Source organism: Prinia subflava, chromosome 14 (assembly GCF_021018805.1).
Source record: "Prinia subflava isolate CZ2003 ecotype Zambia chromosome 14, Cam_Psub_1.2, whole genome shotgun sequence".
In the NCBI taxonomy this organism is placed as follows: domain Eukaryota; kingdom Metazoa; phylum Chordata; class Aves; order Passeriformes; family Cisticolidae; genus Prinia; species Prinia subflava.
Window position 1 is genome coordinate 20,196,782 of NC_086260.1, and position 14,531 is coordinate 20,211,312.

The 14,531-nt window shown below is 35.8% G+C and overlaps 1 protein-coding gene across 8 annotated transcripts in view; it reads right to left on the minus strand.

Moving 5' to 3' along the window:
- Positions 1-4,203: 4,203 nt before the first annotated feature.
- ARHGEF3 (Rho guanine nucleotide exchange factor 3) overlaps positions 4,204-14,531 on the minus strand; it is a 109,801-nt gene continuing 99,473 nt past the window's right edge. For all 8 annotated transcript variants that reach the window (XM_063411316.1, XM_063411315.1, XM_063411318.1 and 5 more), the window contains 8 exons: positions 12,816-12,986; positions 10,981-11,043; positions 10,581-10,677; positions 10,403-10,479; positions 8,794-9,051; positions 8,457-8,627; positions 7,282-7,468; positions 4,204-6,366 (listed from right to left, as the gene is read on the minus strand). In XM_063411316.1, coding sequence (XP_063267386.1) covers positions 6,026-6,366; positions 7,282-7,468; positions 8,457-8,627; positions 8,794-9,051; positions 10,403-10,479; positions 10,581-10,677; positions 10,981-11,043; positions 12,816-12,986 — 1,365 coding nt within the window. In that variant the 3' untranslated portion in view covers positions 4,204-6,025. The remainder of the gene's footprint in view (positions 6,367-7,281; positions 7,469-8,456; positions 8,628-8,793; positions 9,052-10,402; positions 10,480-10,580; positions 10,678-10,980; positions 11,044-12,815; positions 12,987-14,531) is intronic.

Genomic DNA, 14,531 nt, shown 5'->3' on the forward strand with positions numbered 1-14,531 from the left:
TTAATCTGGCCTTTTAATTTTATTTAATCCCTTTTTAGATTAGCTGTAAATCAGAAAATATAAATAACCTATCAGATCACGAATGGCCTGGCTTGTTGTAGCCTCCAGGGTGTTAAAAGAAGATAAGCTAATAATTATTAATAGTTCTTAGAAGTATTTAGAGACCCAGCAAGTTTAAACAGGGTGATTAGTATCTGTAATTATAATTTACTTAAAATACAGAAATGTAACACCCAATATTTATCTAACTGCAGAAAAATGGTGTTCCATTATCTAAAGTACAAATACTTTGTTCATCCTATGGATAATTTAAGACTCTCCCTGAGAATCTGATGTCCTGCCTCTGTGAGGATTCAGTGCTGGTGAAGTGTTATAAATATATATTATAATATTGGCTTTTTGCAAATATTAAAATGGATGCTATGTGTATAATGTTAAAGTCACTTTGCTTATAAAGATATAGTTTTTATTTCTGCTATTAATTTAGACATAGTAGTGAAATAGCAGATATAGTTATGCTTGTGGTAATTGAATTTGGTTGGGATAACACCCAATGAACATATGATGAAGACTCCTGCTACTGATATGCCAACTATCAGCATTTACTGTCTGTAGAAAGTACGGACCAAAACCCAAGGTGGAGGTGGTAAGAACGGACTGAACCCACAACCAAAAAATGCACATGCTCTAAAAAGGCAGGCCCAAGGAGGAGCCATACTAAATAGCTCTTGGAACATGTAAACTATTTTGGAGAAAAGTTTAAATATGCATAATTGTTTATAAATATGCAATAGGCTGATGCCATAGAAAAAGTTTGTAAATGGTGTCTCCAAAATAGCAGATGTGCTCTTGGCTGAATGCCAAGCACCTGGCCATTAAAATTTGCTTTATTATCTTTGTCTCCTATTGTCCTTTATTAAGCTTTTAAATTTTACCAAGAGAGTGAATCTCATTTTTCACATTAAGAGACTATTACAGATGTGTTGATATATTATTAAAATAATTTTGCTGTGTTTTACCTTGTTTAAATAGAATTTCCATATACAAGAGAAAAATAGAAATACCAATCTGGTCCCATTTAAGGCTGTGTTGATCCATTTTGTTGATCCATCCAAACATGTAAAATTGTTTTATCAATTTTGAATTGTAGTGCTGTTAAAATCACTTTCAGACTGTCCATGTCTTCAGTACACAAGCAGCTCAGTTGATAAAATGTTTGGACCAAACAATCTCTGAAGTCTTGCTTATTGACCAAGCAGCACACAAAGTTGTCCTCATCACTTGCTTTAAAAAGATATGTCTTTGCAGTTGTACAGAATTATTTTTCTGTATTAATTTACCTAATTCTGAGAGAGATCATCACAAAAATTACTCAGTACTAACTGATAAATGCTCTAGCAATTCCAGATCACTGCACCACACGGTGCATCTTAAATCCCAATAGATATCAAACAGGTACAAAGCATCCCAGTTCAGAAAACAACAGTTCCATGAAAAACAACCAGAGGAAGAGGTTACTTGAATACCCTGAAGTGAAAAAAAGGGTTATAAAATCTGTTACGTTATTCTCTCTCTGATTTCTGGTTTCTGTGGGTTTTGGTACTTGCCAAGCATTCAACCATGACTCCCGGACTTGCACCAAGTGGTTTTCCACCTCAGTACAAAGCAGCTGCAGATCCCTTTGATTCTGAAATCAGATGATTTTAACACATTAGTAAGACAGACTTAGATCAGATTAAGAGCCACAAAGTAAGCCACAAGGGAGGGTTGCATGCTCAAGGAGCAAACTTGGTGCTTCCTCCAGACATTACTTCAGTATCCTTTTATGAATGCAAATTTAAAAATTTGAAAACTAAATTATAAATTTTAAATTAATCAATGTGAGTATATTGTTACAATTTAAATAAGCACAAATTCGATTTTACTTTCCCTTATTACTCTAATGATGCAAACCACATATAATTTCTTCAACAGTTTAAGAGCTAATTTTGTGCCAACTAAATTTCAGGTGCCAGGAGATCAATGATAGAAGAACTGCATAATTAATCTTTTTTCCTAGAACACGCAGAGAAGAACCTTTGGAAAACTCAGAAACAAAACCTAATTTACGCACTTGGAAAGAGCTTTAGTATTCTTTACCAGCCATGGAGAAAATATGCCTAGGATATTACAGTGTGAGAAAAAATGGGGCAGTAGTCTTGACCTGGCTCTGTAAAACCAGGAATTAGTAGCAGAAATTCACCTAGTACTTTTTTCTTTTTCCTAACAAATATGTGATCCTCAGCTAAAAAACTGACAATATCTACTTGTATTCTTTTAATACTTCCATTTTATAGTTAATACATGTAATATCTTAAAATATTTTAGATTTTGTGTAATCAAATCAGCTGTGAAACTACACCATTATTTCCAAGAGATGGCAGCACCAACCTGTAGAACACATTACAGTATTTTAAAATCAGTATTCATGAATAAGCATTAAATATGGAAAAGCTGCCCATTCTGGATCTGAAACCCTCTTTTAAAAGGAAACAAATCGTCTTTCATACATGTGGAACTTAGTTTCAGACTCTGCTAGATCCTGGGAATCAAGATTTATCTAAGTGCCAGGCAGTGTCACCATAAAATACCATTTTTATCAAAAAGTGCAATCCATTAAACTGCTTTCTGAAAGTTCTGATACAGCTTTCAAATTCTAGAAATTCTAGAAAATTTCAAGTGACCTGGTTCCCACTGTCACAGAAACATTCCTAAAGGCAGAAGCCTTGGTTCAGGTGAGTCACGCTAAATAGGAGAAATACTTTTTCTACCCTAAAATTTTGGCCCTATCCTTACCCATATTCTAGCAACTGATTCTTGGTACTGAGCTTCATAGATCTCAAACTTACTGTTCCTGGTGTCTCATTACAGACTTTCATGTTCCCAGTCGTCATCCTGGCTTTGTTCTTTTCAGTGCTGCAGAGCAAATCTAGGGTAACAAAGGCCACAGACAATTCGATTTTGTGTTGTAGTCTCAGAGGACCCGCACAGTTCAGAGGGTCCCAAGGCCATTCTCTTTGCTTACCTTTCTTTCTCAGTGAAGACAATTCCTGCTTTTACCTTTAGGTCCACCAGGTCTTTCATAAGCTACAGCTACACTGACTCTCCTCATCAGGAGCAGAAGAGCAGACAGGTTGCTAAGATTTGCCACAAGGGGATGGATCTCCCCCTCAGACCACTGACATCTGCTCTTGAGAGCAGGACACCTTGTCACTCACCCTTTTCCCTGAGTGTGAGATCCAGAGTGCTCATGCCTCAGATTTAGATGAGTGTCTGCATCCCTCTCCTCATTTTGCCATCTCCTCATGGTGATCCTGGAATCACTTGACACCTCAGGCTTTTCACTGTCTCTTGCCTCTTCACTGCTGCAACTTCTCAGACTCCCCACTGGACACCAGAATTACTAAATGTGACAATCACTTGAACATATTTATGTATATGATTCTTCCTCTCTACTTCACACTCATAATTTTACATTTTACCCATCCTTTTTGGTACAATTTATTATCCAAGCCCACCTCACCCCTCTACCACCATCCTCCTGCCACAATCGAAAGTCATCCTTTTGAAAAGCAGTGGCATTTTACAAGTGATACAACAAAAACAATTTTACCTAATCCAGCATGATATCAGTTATCTTAAACTGGAAAGCTTAATCCTTAGGATGATTTGAAGAGAAAAAAACAATATCATTAGGATTTATTAGATCAATCAGCAGCTAAGTTCATGTCGACTAGAAAGCACAACCAAAATACTTGCTCTCCAGAATGCTGAACAGTGAGTGGGTGGCAAAATTATAGTAAACAAATGTAAACTAATCTGAGATTTCCTGGCTGCTTGGAGGCTTCTGCATACCCCAAAATTAATCATTTCAGTTGCAACCCACAAGGAATGATGAGAGAAACTGATGACAGGACTGTAATTTTTTTTTCCATCTACTTACTAAATTAAGTTATACAGAACTTTAGGGAATGTGGTGAATTGAGTGCAGTGACTTGTTTCTGTTACTACTGTGCATTTAGCAAATTAAATCCAAATATTTACTACTTTATAAGAAACAAAATACAAGCTTTAGTGACATATGTTAAAGCCTCACTGTATGTACATCACTGAAATATTTTTGTAGTCTTCTTACACAACCAACCAAACCAAATAAAAATCAAAATGGTTTAACGTAATTTATTTGAAATGCTTCCAGAAAAGTTTAAGACCATTATTTAAAAAAAAAAAAAGTCAATACACACATTCATTCTTTCTTCTCTAGCTGAATATTTTACATGCCTTTTCTTTTGCAGACTTTCAACTTCATTGGTATACTCATTCAGCTCTAAAAATGAAGCAATTGAAATAAATTACAAAGCCTGAAACAGAAAAGAAAATTGATTTTTTTTTAAACTATAAATACAGAAATATGTTCTATAGGGTAAAAATGCCATTTTTTTAAAAATAAAAAATACTTTGTTTTATATTGTTTACCATCTTGTCACACTGATTTCTGTAATGCACATCAGCATATATATATGTAAAATACTTAGCAAATTTTATGTAAACTTGTAGAACACAAGAAAAATATTTTTGGCAACAACTTAGCAGTTTTTCTACTTTTGTTGTTACAAGTACTTTGCACAGGTTATATCTTGTGTAATACCAAGAATAATTTAAAATTTGTAATATATCTTTTCCATAGTTTGCCATACAGCAGTGGCATTATTTTTTACAGTAAGAAATAAAATACTACCCAGGGATTCCTGAAAAATAACAGGATGTTCAACTACATGTTTTAGACTGCATTTAAGTGACTCATCTGCTTCTCATCATAATGAGTAGGTTAAATCAGCCACCAGAAAACACAGTAACATTTCCAATTACAGTATGAAATTCAATGCAACAAAAACTTTTAAAACAAAACTTGAGGAAAGTAAAAAGGATGTAATACATCCTAAAGGACAAACAATTCCCTTTTTGTTTAAACTTTCTCTACATAATTCCGCAGGGTATTTGTAGAGCATCATTTATAGAAAATCATCACTTATTTTTAAAAACCAACTATTTGTAATTGTAAACAGACATTTACAGAAAATTAAATGTTTTAACATTAGTGGTGCTTAACATCAACAGTGGAGGTCAGTGGAGTGCAAAATGCTGAAGAGGGCCTATTCACAAGCAAAAGCTCTTTATCATTCTTATTGTTTGGGAAAAAATATATATGGCACCGAAAGCAAATTACCAGCTTATTTACAAACATCCAGTATTCTCAGCATTTCATTTAATTCAGTGCTGGCTGTAAAGGTTTGGCTCTGGTTTTTTTCAGTTGATTATTTTTAGCATTACATGCTTTGAAAAATAAACCATCTTACTATGCTGACCATTTGAAATGTCCAGATTTTAGTAGGTTTGGCTGCTGGATCTTAGGACAGTGCTTAATTTAGAAAAATTAATCCCTAAAGAGTCCCTGGTTCCATGGCCCACTGTTTATAGTTCTTGTTAATTTAATACCACAGGAGTTTGGATAGGTTATTCCAAGATAGTTTTCTGTTTTGTTTCAAGAAACTACTTTTTCTTTCCATGCCTTTAAGAAAAATTATTATCTTGATACCCATGCTGAAATTCATGTTAAGTCCACATCTTCAGCTGCCCCTTTAAAGGGCCAATAAAGTACTTAAAAATTAGGAAAAGCTTGTTTATGTAATGCATATATAAACAGTAGTTTAGAGATTCTGTTTACAGCAGGACATTGAGAATAACTGGTCAAGTACCTCTTTCATCCACCTTGGGTGTTTCTGCAATATAATCACATGACATGAGTTGCAAGAGATTCCAGCTTATGGGCAGTTACAGTACGATACTCACAGGTACAAATACAAGAACTGCATTGACATTGTCACCAAAAAAATTCTAAAAGTGCTTCTCCAAATGGTTCCATGTATGGAATGCAAATACTGTACAGGTAAGAGACAGATCTTCTTCCATGAACTGTAAGTTTTTGTCAAACATTGGTTTCTATTTGCTTTTCACTCTCACAAGAGTTCGTCTGCTCCATGCGGTCGCAGTCAGCACTGAGTTCGCTGGTGTCCATGCTGCAATCTGACTCACAGTCTGACTGCTCCATCTGCTCCAGGGCAGCCTCTCCCTGGGGCACTCTGTGTCCATTGGGTGACACAAGGAAATGTGCTTCCAGCCCACTAGCCTTGCCTGCACACGCCGCCTTTTCCTTGGCCTGGCGGATGCAGTTTAGCCACTGCTGCTTGTTGAAGGAGTCATTGGCTTGGAGAGAGTGAGTCTGGCCTTGGGATCCATTTTTGAAGCTGACTCTAAAGAAGTTTTTGACTGAAAGAAACAATACATATCAAACCTCTGAATGCTTTGGCTGAATGGATTTTATAATCAAAGAGTACATTTAAGTAACAGAATCTGCACAATCTTTGCCTTAAGGTAAGACAAGACCATGTCAGACCAAAGAGAGGAGTCTGGGTATCTCCTTGTTTGTGGTAAAAGACCACAGAACACCACAAGCATTTCTAGTAACTTCATATTGCTGGATTAAATCATTTTGGTTCTGCCATGCATGAGCTATCCATAGAGCCTACAGCGAATCAGCAAGATTAAGGCTTGGCCCACACTTTCACACCTCTCCTCCTACTTCTTTGCAAAGCGGATTTGACTGAATACAGCATCCTTGTGCCAGGCAAAGACTGCATCATTTCTTCCATTCACTTCACTAATACAGTGGATACATACAAAAACCCCTTGAAGTTTTGACCAGATGAGATTTAAAGGATCCTTGTAATAGAAAAAGCATCTTCATAATATTCTTAACTGGAAGGACATAAACATGAATAGCTGCAGTCTTGACCCTGAGTACTACAGTATCTTCCAGCTTAAAGAGTTATGGAATATTAATCACTGTCTCTAGTACAAGGAAAGGCAAAACAGCTGAAGCTCAAGATTTGAAAATACACTTGCTTATAACTTTGCAGTTTTGCCACTAGGGTCTGTATGTTCTTGCCTTCTCAATTCAGCACAGGAGCTGGTGTGTGGAGAAATTCTATTATCAATATAGTGAGCTTTGATAAAGAATCTAAAAGAAACAACTTAGAACACAATAAACCAGTCAGAAACAAAATTCAATATGTTGGATGGAGATAATGTTAATTTTAGAGAGAACATTCTGATGTTGCATTGGCAGGTATCTTAAGGTTATGACGACCCTGCATGAGCAAATACAAAAAGCTGTCGTCATACTTCTCTCATTGTTGCTGAATGCTCCACGTATGGATCCACCCAGGCGCACCTCTCCATCCTGCAGGTCCTCCAGCACCAGCTCCCTGATAGGAATTGGCTGCCGGTACAGCTGGTAGCAGAGATGATCATTGTGGGTCACAGCCCGAGTGATCACCAGCACCTCCTCAAAGAGGAAGACATGTAGTTTCTGTTAAAAGATTAATAAAGCATTATTCCTTTCCTGAAAAATCATTAAACCAAATGGAACAAATAAAGTTCACCAGAAAGATGAAAATCGCCAGTTTCTTCCTGCTAATTTAGTACTGAACTACCTGCCTGACCTACACCAGGTGAACCAGGAAACAGCACCTGTTTCATCTTTCCTCTCAGCTGTGTGGTGAAACAGAACCCTTCCACTGTATGCATAAACATGCTCCATAGAAGCAGTTCCAGAGCTGAAAAAATGCACTGCTTACTTTGTTGCTTTTTAAAATACATTTTCACTAAGTTTTATCTACTTCCATTAGTGTCATGTCATACTTCCATTAGTGTCAGTAATGAAAAAAAGACCTTTTTTCATTGTTTGTCCATTCGAAAGTTCTATTTAACACTGAGGGGGAAAAATCTAGGAAAGACTAAGTTCTCTTCTACTAATATTTTTTTTCCTTTTTCTTTCTGTTTTTTCTTTTCTTTTTAACTGAAAGCTCAGATTGTGAAACTTATCAGTAGTGCAGTGTCTCAGAGACTGGAATTCAAAGTATCAAATTTCTCTGGTCAATAAATTAACCTTGATCTCAACAAAGAATCAAGTAAAGCATTTTGAAAAACCACAGCCTTTAACAAATTTAAAATTTGTTGGTACATTTTGTGTGTTCTTTATAGACATTAATATCACATCTCTGAGCCCAGAAATTTGGGGCTTTTTCCTGCAAGTATTGAAATTGATCAGATTTACAATTTATCCAGGATATTGTTAGGCTCCATAAGAGACAGAGATACATATAATCTTATTATCTCCCTATACAGAAACTTAACTACTAACAAAAGGATTAGTGTTATATATAATAATTAATATTTACCAATATCCTACATATTAGAGAGTGATGTTTCTCTATGTGTGCTCACAGCTCTTTTAGCTGTCATGCAAAATGACAATACCTTTTGAAGTTATTTATAACAAAATATTTATTTCTTACCACTCCCCTGTTGTTCTTCAGTTCCCCATGACAACACACAGCACGTGAATTATCAATCAGTGAATCCCTTTGGCCTTCTTCAAGATAAATAAGTCTCTCTTTGTAATACTGGCATTCAGATTCACCAGTCTTTATGTTGATTTCAGCCACAATGCCCTGAATTATATTTATCTGCAGAAACACAAGGAAAATGCATGAACTTCAATTACACAGTCCAATATTCAGTTGTTCATATAAATACTTGCTTTTTTATATTTTATATAGTGTCCCTTAATTCACTAATAAGCTAAAACTGGTATAACCTCCTAAAAAAACCCCAAACTCAACAGTAACTCACAGCTTCTTCCAGATGCTGTTGATCAGGATGATCATTTGGTGTATGTCTTAAAATTTCTCTGAGCAGTAGCGGGTATTTAACCAAACGGCTCCTGGGGATGTCAAGGAAATTCCAAAGGTCCAGCTTGCGGCTGAAAGGAGACTCCAAGCAGCGCTGCAGGAAATCTTGCACTCTGTGATCTTGTTTCTTGTGATCCAATAAAGCTTTGGCTGCTACTTGATTGCTGCAGTAGCTGTCATAGGAGTTCAGACATGGAAGCTGAGGAAAGAATAAATTATTCTGTAGCTGAAGCAAAGCACAATTTCATGCACTGAAAGGTTCAGGTGATTCAGGACATCAGAATTCATGCTGAGACTCTTTTAGCTGGAGATTTATCCACAGTTTATTGATGTAATATTTTCAACAAATATAACCTTTACAAGGGTCCTCAGACTCCCTTGTTCAACATTTAAGTAATTTAGAAGCACTTGCTCATCACTCAGATCCTACAGATCTCCGTTACTATTGCAAAGCATTATAAATATAAATTAAATTTAAGACTGAGCACTATTTAGTGCAAACAACACTTGAACACAGAAGCCTGGCTTTAACTATGAATGGAAATAAAAGCCTAGGAATAAGTACTCCCAAACCTGGCCTTTTTCAGATCAGCAAATTTCTACAATCCAACTTCTACATTGGAAGGGACCTTGACCAAACTAAGATGACAAAACTGTATATATATGAATCTGAAAAAAAACCCTTGTCTGTTGATTAGAGCAATATATACATTTACAAAACCTGCTGTATTAACACCCAAATATGCAAAATCTTGAAAAAAAAGGAAATTAGGCTTGAATATATTTGAACCAAGAGAAGTTCGCTGATGTTCGACACACAGCAGAAAATATATTTTAAATTACTTTATGCAAAGAAAACTGAGATTATTCTGACATTTACAAATCATTAACTATTTGCATTATATACATTATATAATGCTTCCCTTGTTGACCATAGGCCACACTTTTACACGGAGCTGCTAAATATCATTACTTAATTCCTTTAAAATTTCAAGCCTTTTTTCCTTGCTGAATTTCTTTATTTACATTTACTTAAAAGCATACTTCTCACATATCTAAAACCAAAACTAACTCTTTCTGATTACAATGAACAATTTTATCAACAAAACTAACAAAAGCTATTTTCAGTGTCTGTGCTGTTGGATGCTAGTGAATGTGAACCTTTCTACTTTATCTTTTATGAGATAGAAACATCTCTCTTGTATCCCCATCTGACTTGCCAAGGAAAGCAGAACAGAAACAGGGGCAGATTCCTAAAGGACCTACCTAAGAAAAACTCTGGCCTGACTCTTGATTTTTATTTAAAGTATATTAATTAGTGCTCAACTCCTGAATAAAAAATGCTTTAAAAAAAAATCCCAGTCTAAATCTTTTCATGGAAAATCGCTGAAAAGAGAAAATATTCTATTGTGTCTCTAAATAGTTGCATTACCTTTTGAAAGTATTTTGAGAATATCTTTTTGGAACATTATAGAAAGGAAATTGTCTGAGAAAAACTATGTTACAGCTCCAAACTAAAGTCCCAAAATTGGTCATAAACTCTGCCTTACCCAACCTACGAGGATGTGGCCAACATGATCTGTTGATCCATCAGGTTTTCTGACTTCTTGAAGTCGCCTAAGAAGATCTGAGAGTGAATAGAAAAAAAGAAGAGAAACCTCACTTTAATAAACCTGACTTTAAATCTATATGCTATAATTATTTATCAATATCCTGTTTGAGTTTTACCTTCATGCAGAGGAATTAGAGAGTCCAGTGTTCCAAAAATTTGGTTCAACTCTTGCTCTGTCATTATGGAAAGCTTAAGCATTGGGTCATGATAAGCCTGAAAAGAAAACCAAACATTTGTGGTTTGTTGGTTGCAAAATTTGTTATAGAATTTAGTGCTCCCTGGAATAAGTTTCATAACCTTCAATTTTTTATTAAAAAAAATAACTATCAATTTTTTATTAAAAAAAGGGCAGCACACTTAAGTGTCTCAGAAAGAATGGGAAGATTGAAATATGCTTTGGATTTTTTCCTCTTTTACTATCTTAGCAATTATAAAAAACAAAGATAGTTTTTAATGTGTTATGAACCAATTAGTATTCTTGTTGTGGTTTGGTTTTGGTTTTATTTTTAAACATGCCTTTTTTGCCAGCTTCAGATCTTCTATTAAGTCTTCTTCTCCCTGGGAAAGTTCAAAGATAGCCTGTAAAAACAGACACAAATATTAGAAAATATCTTTATTTAATCTATGCTCCACTTCCTGGGCTGATGTTATATTTTGAACAGCTGTCTTAACAGCACATAACAGGATTTCTCTGCTAAATCTACAGAAGTAGAATAAGATTTTATTCTGTAACTACAGAATCAAGTCCATTGTTTTTTAAAGAAGTTATACCAGAATGTTCATTAAAAGCTTATCTCAAATAGACAAAGAATTTTTTTTTTCCAAAGGGATGTATTTCTAGATATAGGAAACTACCTTCAATGTGGTGTTTTGACTTGACTGTACCTTAAGCACTTATACAACTGCTTGCATAGGAGTTTGTTGTGTTCCTTTTTAATACATGCAGTGGCAGACGTTACAGGGGACTCTACCACACAGGAAACAGATCTCACTTAAAGCATTTCTTTGGTACTGAGCACTTTTATTTTGGTACCAGTTCATTTTTTTGTTACAAAGGCTGAGCTCTAGTTAACTGTTGGCTGATGTTAGTTACTCCTCTTAAAGCACATTTGAGACTTTAAAGCTGGCAGATTAAAAATAACACCACCCTAATTCACGGGTTTATCAAACCCCCATTGTTATTAAATTACTGCATGATTTCCCCCTTAAACTGGGGTACAGTAATACTTCAGGACATTTTGGGCTAGAATTCCTTACTTTACAGTCAAGATTTTCAACCAATATAAATCATGGAAGCCTACCCCCAGCTGGAGCAGATTCCTGGGGCTCAGGAACACCCATTCCTGCCAGGTTTGCCATAATGCAGCTCATGGGCAGGAGGTCAGCTGGCCCAGCAAAGCACAGGGAATGAGAACAAGCACACAGCAGAACCCTCCTGCTAAACTTGCTGGGATACAGCTCATTTATTTGGGTTGTACCAAGGATCCTGGCCCCAGACAGCAGTGACTGCTGTATGCCATGCAAACACTTTCTACAGTTTATTTTTCAGTAAGCTGCCTTTGAAGTTCTCAATTACAAGTTTTTTTCCTATGAATTCCTGTACAGTGTTAAAATTTGCACAAGAAATGCTTGACACTACTGTTGTTTGATTTATGATTCAGTCCCTGAAATATTCTCAGGGAGATTGTTACGAGCTCTGTTGACACTGCTAGAAAATTCTCTAGAAAATAAAAACACCTTGATTCTGAAGGAGCTCTGTGCTGACTGTAATATGAACTATTTAGACTTTGTCTTGTCTGACACATTAAAATGACTGGCATGCTGCTTTTTTGCTTTGGAAGACAGATCTTTTGATGAGTGTGTCATCTTTCTAGCACTGGAAACTTCCTCAAAGACAGTCTTTTCCAAAATGGAAATGATGGTGCATTTTTGTGTGCCTGTATCACCTGATGAATACCTGTTCATGGCACAGCATGCTCACCTCACATCACTAGAAGAACAAAATGAAACACCAAAATATCAACCATGACTACAGAAAGTGTCAGACAAGAACAAGTACACAAATGCAGCCAATCACAAGACAATACATCTCTAACTTTGGGTTTGCAAATACTTTGGGTTAAGCAAATACAATGAGCTGGTTTTTACAAAGAATACATTAATCTAATATAGCTTGAGTCATAAAGACTAGAGATGGAATTCTGCTTCTAGTGGAGGTGGTGACACATTTTAATTCCAGATCTTCAAGTGCTAGCCCAATACCTATGAGCATTCCCAACTCTACGCTTTAAAGGCAACTTTGAACATGAAATTTATGGTTAAAAAATATATACACATATCTATAGCTATACCTCTTGCCTCTTGATTTCCTTGGATGTAAGCATGTGATTGACACAGACATCAAAGGTCTCGCTCCACAGTTTGCTGTCTCTCCTCTTTGTGTTAGCAGAGGGCACATTTCGAGACCATGGCCGTGGGCTGAATAGGTCAGGGCGACTCTCGCTGCGGAAACTGATGGACCGCTGGGAAGAGACAATTGGGTTTATGTTACAACAGTTTCACTTTACACCCTCACTTTTCTCTGTTTTCTAAGGAATTCATATACATGGTTCAGTACAACAGATGTTCTCTGATTAGTTTTTACTTTGAACTTCATAGCAACATTTAGTACCAGGAATGTAAGAGAACTTGTTTTAATACATCCTCATGGAAGTGCAAGGTCTCCATTCCTGTAGTGAACTCTGTCCATGTTCTGTCCTCAATGTGTACAAAACTTCTGCAATGCACTCCCATACAACAAGCACCAAGAGTGTAAACAGGGATAATGCAGAATGGTGCAGCACACTAAACTAATAGAACTAATCCAATACAGTCTCAATTCAGTGAACGGGCAGGAATTACTCATACATTTTACATCTGCTTCATCAAAAATTTAGACTTAATGCAAATATTAGACACTCTACCAGTGTGTACCAGCATCTCTGTATCTACTATATGGTCTGGTCCTAAATTTCAATAAAGCCAATTTCAATTTTAGGAGAGATTTGAGAGTTCTAATTGCCTGTAAACTCTTAGAAGGATCTCAGGCTATGGTTGGATACTTTATGCTATTACTCTTTTATTTTGAAAAGGTTTTTTGCTTCATTAGAATGAGAGGCTTCTTTTTGAGGTCATACCTCTGAAATGATTAAACTATTTCACATAGTTGAAATACTCTACATTTTTATTGTTATTTAAAACCTGCCTTACATAATAAAATCATCTTTCAATTGCCTTGGGTAAGAATATTTAAAATAAAATAAATTCTCTCAATTTCCATATTGAAAGCAGCATATAAAAAGGACAAGTTTGAATTATTTTCTCTGAAGATAAGAGTCCATGAAATGCAAACAGAGCCTACAAATACTGTGCTTTTACCACGTCAGAAGACATGATATAAATGAAGAACCTGTCTTTTAACAAAAGCCATTCTGAGTTGTACTTGGAATTGACAAAGACCTTAACAATAAACACAACACACCCCTCTTCCAAAACTTTGCAAGTTCGGTGCTAGTCTTCCTTCAAGAGTTAAGAAGATACAAAAACACACGTGAAATTACATGCTTAATTTACACTTGTTATAATGAGGAATCATGGAGCAAACTCAAATTAAGCAGTATTTTGGGAATAGTGACCTTTCACATGCACTGACAGAATGTTCCTCTCTGTTGCAGCACAATTCTCCACAGCCCTAAACCGCTGTAATTGGGCAGAAGGGGCACAAAGAGACTAAAAGACTCAAAATAAAACCAAGCTCCCCAAAATCCTGCTTGCTTGTTTGCTTAGCATCCTTGTTACCTAGACAAAATAAGTATATATTTAATTGATTTCTGTCATACATCAGCCTTTTCATTAACCATACAAAGTGTACCTTGCTTAATAAGAGACACAGGACTGAAGTTATTTATTAGTGGAATAGAGCCCTACACTGAAATTCTACCAAAAAATTCTAAAAACATTTTTAAAGATACTCTGATGCCATCTTTGTTTTGTAGTTGTCAAGAAGGAAAAATTTTAAAATAATAATA